At 36.8% G+C, this 13,524-nt stretch overlaps 2 protein-coding genes across 7 annotated transcripts in view; both read left to right on the top strand.

Annotated features, from left to right (window-relative positions):
• LOC107839889 (DExH-box ATP-dependent RNA helicase DExH7, chloroplastic) overlaps positions 1–7,016 on the top strand; it is a 33,373-nt gene extending 26,357 nt beyond the window's left edge. For 3 of the 6 annotated variants that reach the window (XM_016683545.2, XM_016683547.2, XM_016683548.2), the window contains 7 exons: positions 520–590; positions 1,310–1,379; positions 2,083–2,175; positions 3,023–3,235; positions 4,269–4,361; positions 5,471–5,593; positions 6,517–7,016. In XM_016683545.2, coding sequence (XP_016539031.2) covers positions 520–590; positions 1,310–1,379; positions 2,083–2,175; positions 3,023–3,235; positions 4,269–4,361; positions 5,471–5,593; positions 6,517–6,606 — 753 coding nt within the window. In that variant the 3' untranslated portion in view covers positions 6,607–7,016. Of the gene's footprint in view, positions 1–519; positions 591–873; positions 1,221–1,309; positions 1,380–2,069; positions 2,176–3,022; positions 3,236–4,268; positions 4,362–5,470; positions 5,594–6,516 lie in introns of those variants that run through there. The other 3 variants (XM_016683546.2, XM_016683549.2, XM_047394840.1) reach the window with 3 other exon arrangements.
• Positions 7,017–8,711: 1,695 nt separating this feature from the next.
• Positions 8,712–12,909, top strand: LOC107839888 (uncharacterized protein At5g49945). Its single transcript, XM_016683544.2, has 3 exons — positions 8,712–10,015; positions 12,108–12,311; positions 12,396–12,909. The coding sequence occupies exons 1-3, from the start codon at positions 8,942–8,944 to the stop codon at positions 12,624–12,626; spliced, it is 1,509 nt and encodes a 502-aa protein (XP_016539030.2). The 5' UTR covers positions 8,712–8,941; the 3' UTR covers positions 12,627–12,909.
• Positions 12,910–13,524: the final 615 nt, after the last annotated feature.

Raw genomic sequence — 13,524 nt, 5'->3', positions numbered from 1 at the left:
CTCAGACCAAGGCTGCTAATTTAGGATCAAAAGAGTAGTTTTTTTGTCGTTTGAAATTGTTCAGTATTAGTGATCTGATTTCCAACTGTCATATATAAGAAACAGATCACTGCTGGTAAGGGTGAAGTGTGACCTAACTTTAATCTTGAATAATTTGGCTAAACAGCTTCTCTCAATCTATGGCTAATCATTTACCAAACCCCAGCTCCTTTTTTTTTTTTTTTGGTTCTATTGGGTGTTCTTTCGATAATAGACCAAACAATAATTTCTTTTGTAGAAAGAGCATATTTCTCCTGTGGAATTGTGACAACATTGTTCATTGTTAGTCCAATAAGAATTAAAGGAGCCATAGTGGATCAGCTAGGCCATTATTCCATGAGTGATCATTCTGTCTATTGATAAAGTGCTTAAATATATTTCAACACTTTTTACTCTTAAAAAAGTATTTCCGAACATTTAATTTATGCAATGTCATTCTTTAAGCCATGCTGCTGATGCAGTTCATTTTCATTCTGGCAGAATGGAGTCAAAGCGGCAAAGCAGTTTTGCAGCTCATATTTCTTAAGCAGTTCTGTCATGTACATGATAAGGTATGAATTTTATGCCATACTTATTACATCCCTTGTTATTGATTCACCCCTCATTATGCCGCGAATTTTAACAGTTACAATAACAATGTTAGAGCTTCTCTAACAAGTAAAGAAGTATCATGTAGTTCAGTTTTCTTGTAACTCAAAAGTGATGGGTGGTGTTTTATGCCGTGGGGCTGTAGAATGGATTCAGCTAATGGAATCATGGTTGTCATTGTCCACATCTTTTATACTTGAAAGAAAGCCAGTACCTGATCCTGAATCCATTCTTTAATTTCTGCAGTGAGAACTGGTTTAAAAAAATTGCATATATAAGATGGAGGTTAAACACGTTATGAGCAAATGTTCAGGTAAGTGGGAAAAAGCAAAACCTCCTGCCTAGCGAAGAACACCTCTTAGTCTGGAATAATTTTTACCACCATCAGCATACACTACCTACCCATATTACTTCTTATGTAGCATCTCACACCTACTTTCACCATTGCCATTTCTCATAATTATCATTGGCACCAATCTGCATGTTGAACTTATAATGATCCTTGAAGGTCATGGAAGACTAACAATCTCTGGAAACAGGATATATACTTGTGGTTTGTAATGTTTAGCTCTTCCTGAATAAGGCACTGAACTGTGAGAATTATGCCTCTTTTTCCGGATTACCTCCCTTTGTAGACCTCTAGTTGTTTTTCCAACTGCTAATACATGTTTTATTGTGCCAGGGACATGAGAATACAATTTGGAACATTGCTAGCTGATATTGGACTCATCAACCTCCCAAAAAAGTCGGAGGTATTTCTATTTCGAAGATGCATATTTATCAAGTTTGCATTATTAATTTATGACTTCTGAGTTGCAGTCTCATCCTTTAAATTGGATGGTAATAATTTAGTGAATTTAATGTATAGAATTGCACTATGAATCACCTGCTTTTTCTGGATATTTAAATTAAGGGAACAATAAAAACACAGCAGGAGGTATCTCAAGGACAATGTTAGACCATGTTTATGTCAAAAAAGGTTAGGATGTTTAGGATCTTAGGAACTGTAGTTATATGAGCATTCTTACCCAACTAAACGTCAACTTCTTAACAATTTGCATTTTGGGTTCATGATTGGCAATCATGAACCCATTGATTGCAACTTCTGGCGATGTTGCCTACTTCTCTCATTTGAATATTTCTGTGTAATTAGCAACAGCTTTAATAGGCTCCTTTCTTCTGTCAAATTGATAAATGTCTTATTTTTGGTTCGTTCCTTTTTAATTCTATGGGGGGCGAGGTGGGAGGAGCCAGGGATATCTTCTGGTGTTCAGTCTGCAAAAGTAAACAGCATGGAGTCGCCTGATTTCAGTGGGGGTGGCTTGTTTTCAAAATAATTAAATGTGTAAAATTTACCAAGTATTTAGACGATTTTGTTTCTCTCTCCTCTATCCCTGCTGTAAGTCATATCCCAATATTATGGTATTTTTACTTTGAAATAGTTTTTGAATGCAGATTGATTGGAAAAAGAAAGAGAAGCTTGACAGTTGGCTTTCAGATGTATCACAACCTTTTAATATAAATTCAAATCATTCCTCAATTCTTAAGGTATGTTAAAGCTTAACTGCCATTTTTGTCGCTGTAACCGCTAATGTAGCCACCTTCCTGCCATTTTATACCTTTCCCTATTCATCCACTTTTTCTTCTTGTTCTTACTTTCCACCAACTTCGCATATGCGACCTTCTTTACCTCCACCTTCCCTTGGACTTCTCCATTCCACCACCAATCCCCTCAAAAACAATGAGATAATAGCACATTAGCTCCAATGGGCCATTAGTTTAGTTCAGAAAAAGTGCAATCAATGACATCTAGGATCATTGCATGGTATTTCAAATTCCATGTAAGTTTGCATGAATTAATCGCTTCTATTCCGGAATAACGACAAGGTAGGTCTACATTCATAGAGTTATAATGGAACTTCTTACACCATTTGGATTCTGTTTACATGATCACTATCACTTGCGGAAGAGAAAGATCTAACTCAGAATTTACAGTTTCAAGATCACCGTTGTAGCATGCGTCTGGTTAGATGTTCCATTCCTGGTATCTACTGATTTTGCCAGGCCTCTGTTTGAGAAGAAAGCACTAACTCTTATCAAAATTATCCTTTTTTGGCCTTTACAATCAACTTTTTACTTTTTCCAGATAGACTTTCTGCTTCTTAATATCCTCACTGTCAGCTAGGCAGGTCTGCTATAAAGCCTATAATGTTATTAATTATTACACTAAGGGCATATGCAGCTAAATGCAGTTGTTCAATATAGAAAATATTAGAGGGTTTTTGGGGGGGGGCAAGAGATAGCGAGTGAGGGAGATTATTTCACTCCGTTTGTTCTTTCGGTCTACTTACCTCTTTAAATTGTTTGAATACTGATCCTCTATAAATGTGTGTAGGCCATATTGTGTGCAGGTCTATATCCCAATGTATCTGCGAGAGAAGAAGGCATTGCTGCAACTGTTCTTGGTAACCTAAAACAGAACGCAGGTTTTTCGGCAAAGAGTAACGCTGCGTGGTATGATGGAAAACGAGAAGTTCACATTCACCCTTCCTCAATCAACTCTGACTTGAAAGCTTTTCAGTATCCGTTTCTCGTCTTTCTTGAAAAGGTTTGCATTTTCTTTATCTTTTTCGCTGAAAAACTAAACATTCGATCTCTCTGCCCTTATCTACATGTGTCCTCTATACTTTCAATAAGTGTTGCTTCTTTCTGTCACTTTAGGTCAGGAGAGGGTGGGGAAAGGAATTTTTAGGTGCCTTTTTCTTACGAAATTCTTTTTTTTTCCACTAAACACCTTTCCCCCTTTTGTTTGGGATAAACAAAGAAAAGCCAGGCAAGATAACAAACTGTATAGCCGAAACTATTTAATTCATCTGTCCTATGCATCGCATTGTGGCATTCAGGAACAGGTGGCTAAATTTTTGAATAAAGGGAACCAAATCCTTTTCAACAATTTGCTCCCAAAATTGAAAAAGAGAGGAGAACATGAAGTAAATCATTTGCAATTTTATTTTGATAAACTTGGTGTCTGAGCCAGCTTGTGCGCACCTTGATTAATTCCATGGGGTACTTGCCACCTCCCACCAGCAACGGGCAACTCTGTCACCATGGCTAGAATAGATGGGAAGAAACCATCTAGTGTTTTGTCTCTTTTGGGAATAGCACCTGAGACCTCATAGTGCTCAACCCCCACTTCATTGACTATTGGTTTGTCTCGTAGTTCGGACCACATCAATGAGATGGCCACACACTTCTACAATTACTAAATTATAGTTAGTTTTAAGTTTCTAAGGAAATCCACTTTAACAAATAAGCACTACTTTAGGGACTCTAGAAATTCTAAGGATGGATTCCTAGGTTGTTTTGTTTACTTTTCTAAATAGTAGCTTGTTTAGGAATTGTGGGCTTTAAGTCCCTGGTGGAAGGGCATCTCAGAGTTCAAATTGGGTAATTGTGTTCTTTTTCTCTTTGTGAATCCATAGCTAACATAGTCAAATGTTCAACTTAACTATTTGACTTATTTTTTGTATTTCAAAATGTTTATTGGCTAATTTCTTCACTTGATCAATTTTTTTGTCTCTCATATATATTTTGTTGCACCATTTTTTTAGATATACTTCTTATATATGCTATTATTTCAGGTAGAGACTAACAAAGTATTTTTGCGAGACACTACTGTTGTCTCTCCTTATACTATACTGCTTTTTGGTGGCCCAATAAACGTTCAGCACCAGGTATCTTTTGTTTATGGTCATGCTTACTTACCCTGCTTTTTCTTTTTCATAACTTGATAAGTTCTTGTTTCTTATTTCTCAATGAGTAGTAGGTGTCAATTTCATTCTCCAAATTTGCTCAAAGCTGTCAGCCAAAACTTAGAAGCATTGTACATGAGGTTGTCCATCTTATGCTGTCTAGTGATAAAGGGGTAGGAGACTTACCTGGCAAAGTGGGAAAAAGAAAAGGAACAGGAAACAAGAACTGTTAAGAACTATGATTTGCTTTGTTGTTTATTTAGCATGGAAGATTGAGATTTTGTTACGAAATGCTAAAACAAACATGCGGTTTACTTATATCGTACTCTTCTGTACACCCTCCTTTTCGTTAGTTTGCTGTCCATGATTTTCAATGCAGAAGTACGGTATTGCTAAGTGTTTAACCCCTTACACCCCCTTAAAAGGAGGAAATAAAGGCGGACAAAGTAAAACAGGTAACCAATATAATTTTTTTACTGTTGTGTCAGAAAACTGGGGACAGTTTCTTACTCTGGAAACTGGTGTCAAGTACTATTTTAAAAGTAGAATACTTTCTCTGAAGAGCTTTCCTTTTGCCCTTTTCAAATTCAAAAGGATGATTCTGTGGAAAATTAAGTCAATCTTTTACCCTGGGTCCAGATTGGCCTCAGATGTTAGCAAGATCTTACCAATTTAGTTCCTGATAATTGCAGTTATACACAGAAAAAAGGGTGGAACTCGTTCACATTTGTTCGTACATTAATTGTTTACTTTTGAGGAATATTTTCTTCTTATTGGTTCCTAGTCCTGTCTTTCTCCCTGTTTTTGTAGTATTTTGCAATATAGCTGTAACATTTTCCTTACCAAGGAAATATTTTCTTCTTGTTGGGTCCTAGTCCTGTCATTCTCCCGGGTTTTATAAGATTTTTGACCATGTAATAGCATTACATTTTCCAAAAAATCATTTACATATCTCATAACTCAAATGTTAGGGAGCTGCAGACCAGCAGTTGGAGAAGGAAACTATTTAGTTCTCTTAATGAACCTTATCTGCCCACTCCTGAGATTTTATCCCTTTTCCTACCTAATGGTGTATAATTGTTCTTTTCCAGACTGGAACAGTCACCATAGATGGATGGCTAGAAGTTGTAGCACCAGCACAAACAGCTGTGCTATTTAAGGAACTGCGGCTAACTCTTCATGATATTCTCAAGGAGCTTATTCGTAATCCACAGGTAGATGTTTTATCTTGTACTAACAAATAGTACAGTCTTTTTCAGTTCTAGCATTGACTGTTTCTTTCTTGTAGCAATCACCTAATTATAGATGAATAATTGGTAGAAATGCACCAACCAAGACTATTTTAAGAAATCTGAAGAGATGACAGTTGATGTACATTACAAAGAATACTTTTCAAATTTCAATTATTGCCAGCAGATTTGAACCTAATTGAGTGGCTTCTCGATGTTCTCTTCTCCCCACTCCAAAAAAAAAAAAAAGGAATCTGAAACCCAAATTATACTGCTCTGTTTGGGGGAATGGTGTCTTCAATTCTTCATTCTGGAACTTGATCTGCTCCTTTTGGGCTACTCCTTCAAAAAAAATTAGCATGTCTTGTCCATGTTTCTCTCCATCATGTTCACCGTCCTTGATGTTTGCACGGAGACTCCATATGTTTTGGCTCTTCGTACAAAAAATCCTTAGATGTTCCTATCCAATGTGCTTACGGAAATTTGATATGAGACTCCACTTTCTTTGGCTATTCCCTCTTGAACGTAAAATGAGCACATGCGCCTTTTCTATTCCAACTAAGTAAGGTTCTGCACAACCTTCATCTGACCCGAAGGTCTCCCCTTGTATTAGAGGCACGATTTTTCTCACCTCTATGGTAACCATCGACTCGAGATTCAAAACAACTTTTAGAGGCACAGGGAGTCTTTTCATTGTTTTAGACTTTTTGGCATTATTTTGCACATCATTTTTCCTTTTTCTTTTTGTGACATTAAATTTCTTTTCTTTTCTTTAGGTACACATTACCATGTAGCTGCTGTTAAATGCTTTTTAGGATTTGCGTTCATATTTTGTTTCCATTCAATATCTAAACCTCTAAAATCCTTTGTTTTGGATTGATGAATTCGTTGGGCACTTGACTTTTCAGGCTTCCAAGGTGACTGATAATGAAGTTCTCAAATCTATAATCCAGTTGCTATTAGAAGAAGATAAGATAAACAAGGAAAATAACCACTAAGCCTTGGATCGGGGTTTTATTGCATGCCGAGACATAGCAGAAACTCCTAGGAGGCTCTACGTTTTGTACGATTACGAAAAGGAAACTTGCTGCTATTGACGGGCTGTCTGGTTGCTGATATACCCTGGGTCAGGCGATGGACTATCTGGTTGCTGATCCTCAGGTGGGGATACGCAGTGTGTGACAAAATTTACTCTCTACTTAATTGATGTTGAATCATCGTACATGGTTATATGCTGCTGGCAAAATAAATATTTCAGCATTTGACAGAATCACTGAAGTTCTATATGTATATTTATCCCAAAAAGCTAATGAGGGAATGTTTAATGTACCACCAAAATGCGCGGTTACAGCAGCTGCTGCATTATTGTTATCCTATGCTCCGCATCTGAATTGAGACCAACTTCTGTTACATCTTTGTTTGCAGTACCAGTTTTCTAACTTCTTGAGTATAGCTTGAATAATCTGACTAGCTGATCGACCAGATGATCGATATATCACACTAATAAATGGATTAAAAAAGGAATGCAAGTGAAATACTACATATTTCAACACTTGCAATGTAGATGAGAGAACATAGAGGTTATTAGACGATTGAGTGATGAACAAGATTAGATTGTTGATGCTTTCAAAAACATTCAGTAAATCTTGTGTCAACGAATAGTTCAAACAAGTGTAATTCACCCAAACCTTTCAAGGAAATTTAGCATAGTTAGGATTTGTAAAATATAATTATATTACTTTTATGAAGTCTTGGTGTGTTGTTTTGTCTGGGCTAGACGCAGACAACAGGTTCAAAAATGAGTTGAAAAATTCTCTCTCGTCTTTAATTAAAAAAAGGGGACAAATGAGTTTCACAATATTATTAAATTAGAAAAAAAATAAAGTCGCTTAAACAACTGGGAGAGTTGTTCGACAATTGCATTAGTTGTCGAACAACTTTGAATAGTTGTCGAACAGCTTTGTAAAGTTGTTCAATAACTGTGCAAAGTTGTTGGAATGAAAATGTTTTAAAAAAAATTGAATTTTTTTTTTGTCCCTTTTACCTGATTTTTAAAACTTGAAGGGCCTCACTTAATTGGGAAAGTTGTTTGTCCCTTTTAATTTAAGGTCTTCAGGTTCTGTTAATTAGCATAATGTACAATTCTTTGTTTAGAAACCGCAACAACAACATACCCAGTGTATTTTTACATAGTGGGGTCTGAGGAGGGTAGCGTGTATGCAAGTATGCAGATCATACCACTACCTCAGGTGAAGTAGAGAGATGGTTTTCAATAGACCTCCGGCTTAGAATCGATAACAGTATAACAAACAAAAAAGATAAAATGCATATAAACTAATACAATATGCAAAATAAACTAAGAATGCTAGTCACTTGTTTAGAAACTGCAAATAAAAGATTATGGACAACTCTTATTATTGTGTTATACTATTTAAAAAAATGTTAATATATGTGTTATTATTTCACATAAAATACTCATGTATTATGGATGGTGTTTATGCCAAAGAGAAAATCATAATTAACCAAATATCATCAATATCGCGCATTGCAGATTCTTTGGGTGTCTAATCTTTGTATTGGGGTTTGATTAAGTTTGAATTTGTGTTAAAAACAAATTAGAATAAAATGTTTCCTAGACATTTGAATTTGCATGGGAAAAGTCCCAGATAAAAAACAAAGCTTTCTGACAAAGGCGATTCAGTTCTAGTAGGATTCACATCCAAAGCAATTGGTTAAGGATGAAGAAATACTTATCACATGCACTCGTACATAACTTATATTGCATTAGCAATATCAAACTTGACAATCGTAGAAACTCACATGCAATAGGCGTCTTTATCAATCAATGAATGCATGGCATGCGTTGGAAGATGTACAACTGTCATTTAAACATTTTAAATTGATGATTTTTTCATCTCACTTGCGACAGATGCTTATAGGAAACTAATAAATTCATGACATATGTTGGAAGATATACAACTAATATTGAATCATCGTTAATTAATGATACTTTTACTTCATTAAATTGCTTTACATTAATTTCAAGTAAACATTTCATGGGCATAATTATTTACATTTACACCTAGCTGATTCTTCCTGTGCAAAAATTAAACAATATCCAAATGTATAATGTGGGGGTGTGTGAAATAACAACCCAAGTTAGATGTAATCATTAGGCTTAAGACATGTATATAGTTGCAACTTGCAAGTGCACTTTGAAAATATCACGCACACTCACTTTGAAGATTATTAATATACTAGTAGGACTATTTGTTTTATGAGAAGCACAGAGAGAGAGAGAGAAATCAAATCCAAACACTTCTTCTTTCTCTAATGGCGAAACACTCCTTTTCCCTTTCCCCTCTTTCCTCCTTCCTCCTCCCTAGAGGCGACACTCTCTTTTACCTTATTGCCCTTTTCTCTATCCTCTCCCTTCTCCTCCACCACCTCTCTCCCGTCTCCGCCGAGCACCGCCACTTCGAGGGTTTCGACGCCGATGATATCGACGACTTTGTTGACCCCGATGAACCCATCTCCGCCGCACAAAACCTCCCTCCTCCTCTACCTACCACCACTCTCTCCGTCTCCGACCCTGTTGAATCTCACCATGGTCCTCCTCCTCCTCCGTCTGATTCTGCCACTCAAGTTACGTCTCAGCCGTCGGATCCGAAGCCTGCGTCCATGTCCTTTGAGGAATGGGATGAAGATGAGTTCGAAGGTATTCCTCAATCTCCGCCCTCTGATTCCGCTTTAATTACGGAATCTGCCACTGAGACTTACACTTCTTCCGAATCGGATCCCGGTTTGAAACCTGAACTGGAGCTTGAGAGTGAAAGGCCGAGATCGATATCGGATTACACTGTTGAGATAGTTTGTGTTTCTTTCTTGATTATGTTTGTAATAAACTACTTTACCGGGAAGAAGGAGAATGAGAACGTAGCGTTAGCTTGGGCGAGTAAATTCGCGACGAAGGATTCCATATTTGACAAGAATTTTAGTTTGTTGGGTGTTGGGGAAACGGATGATTCGCCATTGTTGTTAAAAGAAGGACAAAATGTGTTCAAATTTTATGCTAGTGGGAGGAGATTTTGTCAGGGTTTGCTGGCTACGATGGAGCTAAAAAGTCGGCATGATTTGATATCGAGGTTGTATAATATGGTGGTGCCTTGTAAAGATGAGATAACGTTTGAGGTGTATATGAATGATGATGCAATGGATCATGTGGTGGTTGCTGTGGCTAAGAAGAAATTGGCCAAGACAATGCAAAAAGAGATTACGGATCTCCAGAGATTTGCATCAGTGGTGAGTCCACCAAATGGGAGGAAGTGGATTGCTGACGAGTTGGCTGTTGTTGCTGAGTCAAAAGAGGTGGCTGGGGATATGATCAGCGAAACCGTGCTTGATCAGGTTTGTGTCTTAATGACTCTGTCTAGCTCGAGTCTTTCGTAGTTCATAGTAGTCTCAGATGTTTTGTTTATAGAAATAACATGAATATTAGTATGATCTGTGTTAGTCATTCGCGCTATATTAAAATTGTGCTCTTTTACTGGAACGTTTGTGAGTATAAGCTACTCAATTGTCATTCTGGTGTGCTGTATGCTTCTGGTGACCTTTATTTGGCAGCCATGGAGGTTTCTAATAGTGATTGTTGGTGGAGCAATGCAACCCCTGTGCTTAAGGTTTAGTCGAGTTGCATGAAATCTGGCCTAGACACCAAGGTTATCAAAAAAGAAAAACTCTCAGGCTGTGGAGAATTATGGTGTTTTAGGATTTTTTTTTACGACGAAGCTTAGTCAAAGTTTTATGATGGGAGCTCAAAGGAAAACATGCCTCGTGCAAGCTGATGATCTATTGAATCCGAACGAGAGTGGGCAGTGTGTGGTAGAGTTTTAGTGATAGACGTGGTAAAGTACATTCTTTTTTTGGGTACATTGAAAAATAAAATAATTAATATTTTTAAATTTGTTAGTATGCCACGCAGTTCAACCATTTTCTTCAGTGCATTCTCCAAGATTGTCAAATCTTCTTCTTGTTTGTGACCTGCATTTGCTACAAAATCCGCATATCAGTTTGCCTCCCTCAAAATATGTTTGATAGTGGCCCTGGTTGCTTCCAACAAATGTTTACAACCTTCAGTTATTTTGTTCAGAAGGTGACACTGTATATCCTCTTTGATAAGCTTTGACATCAAGCTGGCAATCCTTTTCCCCTTCAAGTGCTTCATATCCCGATTCTTTTTCTAATTTTAGCACTTGTTTGATACTCCATGGTAGAGTACTGAATGTTCTGTAAATGGATTAATAATGGAGCAACCTTTGTGGTATATGGTGCATTAGAAAGTGAGTCACATTCATTGAATAATTGTACTTCAAAGCTTGCCACTAAAAAGTATAAAATGGTTCCTCATCTGCATGCCACTTGTGAAAGTGCAGTTTGTGCGGGGGATTTCTATCGCGAAAGATTAGTTTTTTTCAGTTTCTTGGACAAAAGCATCATACAGGAAATCTTTTGAAGCTTTATAGATGTTTTAAAGACGAAACATCAAGTTGTGAGATATTTTATGTGACCTTTTGGCTGAACGAGGCAAAAACCTGGAGCCTTGCATGACTTGACTCATTTCTTTATATTCTTGAATATACTCAACTATAGTACTTCTCCTAGAACTTGTGGAGCCCATCAATAAAGAGTATAAAGAGTGGGATGGCTAGGATTAGGTTTGCAAGGAAACAAGAGTGGTCATTTTATTTAGGATTGATGGGTTCAAGAAATTCCCATGATTCCTAGCCTTGATTTACCTTTGGGCTACCTGGTATTTGTTGCTTATGGGAGGTGGCAGGTATAATGAAATTATTGGAGGTGCATGCAATATGGCACGGACACTACAATTATTTTAAAAAAAAAACTAGTGTTGTAATCAGGCTATTTACCCTTTTATTACTATTTCTAGTTTTTGGTGGAACTGTTATGAAAAGTTAAAGCATTCTGTCTTTCCCCTGAATTGATGCTAGATGAATATGCTCCAAAGCAGTATTTATTTACATTGGACAAATCCTAGTAAACAGTACAGGAGTATTGAACTGTGACTTGAGGGGTTGTCAGTCGGAATATTATTCTTATTATCACTAGTTCCAAGAGGTGAAATTCTATTACAAATGCTGTGAGAAACTTTTCTGTGGAAAAAGTTGACTTCGCGTGGAATCAAAACTGTTCACTTGTTTCTACGTCTTATCTCTCTTGCTCTGTGTACATAATTATCCAGTTTTAGCAGCTACTACTTTTATAACTGTGGTTGCAACCTACCCCATTATTATGCTTATTTGACCATGGCCTCTACACCCCTCCGAGAGGTTTCTTTTCATTTGTGCTCTCCTCTTCTGTGGGCTATTTGCTGCTTTGGTTTACAGTATCCGTAAAATAAGTTGGTGATGAGCTTCTATTGCTCTCTGATTAGCAAGCTGAATGAGTAATATGTAATATAGCTTTATGTTGATACCTGCAGGTTTTCGGTGACAAAGCATATGAGAAATTTGGTAAAGGTTTCATCTCGATGCATCTCTCTGATCAACATCAGGGGTCTCACAAGAAGATGCTGGTATTCAAGTTTGCTCTCCCTGATGCCAAAAACATGGCTGACATGACCCGGCTTGTGGCTCTTGTACCTTATTACATCGACTTAATTGGACGATACAAGCTAAGCTCGCATGTGAGTAATTATGGATGGAGCTCTTACTGTATGTTAAATCTGAAAACAATGTATATTATTTAACTTTTGTTTTATATTGTTCAGGCCCGCTCTAAAACTGAAGGAGCAAGAATGAAGGTTGCCCAAGAGATTTACAAAGAACTCCAGAATGCCAGGCAAGAAGCACTGCAGAGGAAGAAGGCTGAACAGAGAAAGAAGATAGAGGAAACTGAGGCTAAGCTTAGTGCAGAGGCACTTCGCAAGAAAGAAGCTAAAGAGCGTGCTCGGCAGATGAAGAAGGCAATGCCAAAAATGAAGATGACCCGTGCTGGGTAGACTCGAGTTAACGTGCCATCTAATCTTCTCTAGATCTCGTCAACGATCATTGTGTCTCAGTGTTACCGAGTTTGCTTCTTGTATTAGGTAGACGAGATTTCTCTGTTGGTTCTGTACCTTAGTATGTAGTTTTAGGGATCTTCCTTATTTTGGCCACAGGTCGTGGATTTTGCCTTAGTCTGGTGCCTGTTGTGAAGTAATGGGTACACTCAGTTGAAAATAATATTTTGTTAGAACTGAGAAGAGTTTCTAATTACACTAAGTAGAATATTTTTCACTTGAATTTTGGGTTCTATGTGACTCGAATGATTGTTTACTACTAAATTTGGTGTAGTTCATCTTTGCTACGAAGAGCTAATGAAGGAATCACCACATTGTTAGCCCTTTTTAATAAATTTTACCTGTGATCTTTTATCCTAATCGTCATTTAAACCCACATTGTATTGTTATACAAGATTTGGTGATTTATTGGGAGCTTTTGTATCAGCAACAGCCGCATATAAAGGGGAAAACGACACTCTATGACCTTTTTAAAAAATAATAACCTAATTATAGTCCAAGTTTGGTATTTGGACAAATAATGTTCAGTCGGCTAAACAAATGCCATTTTATGGTCATTTCCTAATCTTTCCCAATTTGGATCATTTTGGTCCACGTAATTCATATACAGTTCATATACGATACTGATACAGTTTATATACAACTGATACAATATTCAACTTGGACAGTTCGGCTCTTTTAAAAATTTCAAATTTTTTTTTACTATAAATTTTTAAATTGATCAAATATTCTACTTTTTTTTATTCTTTAAAAATAATAATTAAATTATATAAAAACGATATAATTATTAAATAGAATATGAATCTATATAAGATATATGTATAAAAATTGAATAGTT

This window comes from Capsicum annuum, chromosome 8, assembly GCF_002878395.1.
Source record: "Capsicum annuum cultivar UCD-10X-F1 chromosome 8, UCD10Xv1.1, whole genome shotgun sequence".
Classification (NCBI taxonomy): domain Eukaryota; kingdom Viridiplantae; phylum Streptophyta; class Magnoliopsida; order Solanales; family Solanaceae; genus Capsicum; species Capsicum annuum.
The sequence above is the reverse complement of the archived record's forward strand: the minus strand, read 5'-3'. Positions and strand labels throughout refer to the sequence as shown.

Coding starts and splice junctions, on each gene's coding strand:
- LOC107839888 (XM_016683544.2), top strand. CDS start 8,942: ATGGCGAAACACTCCTTTTCCCTTTCCCCTCTTTCCTCCTTCCTCCTC. Junction 10,016..12,107: donor GCGAAACCGTGCTTGATCAG/GTTTGTGTCTTA, acceptor TGATACCTGCAG/GTTTTCGGTGACAAAGCATA. Junction 12,312..12,395: donor GATACAAGCTAAGCTCGCAT/GTGAGTAATTAT, acceptor TATATTGTTCAG/GCCCGCTCTAAAACTGAAGG.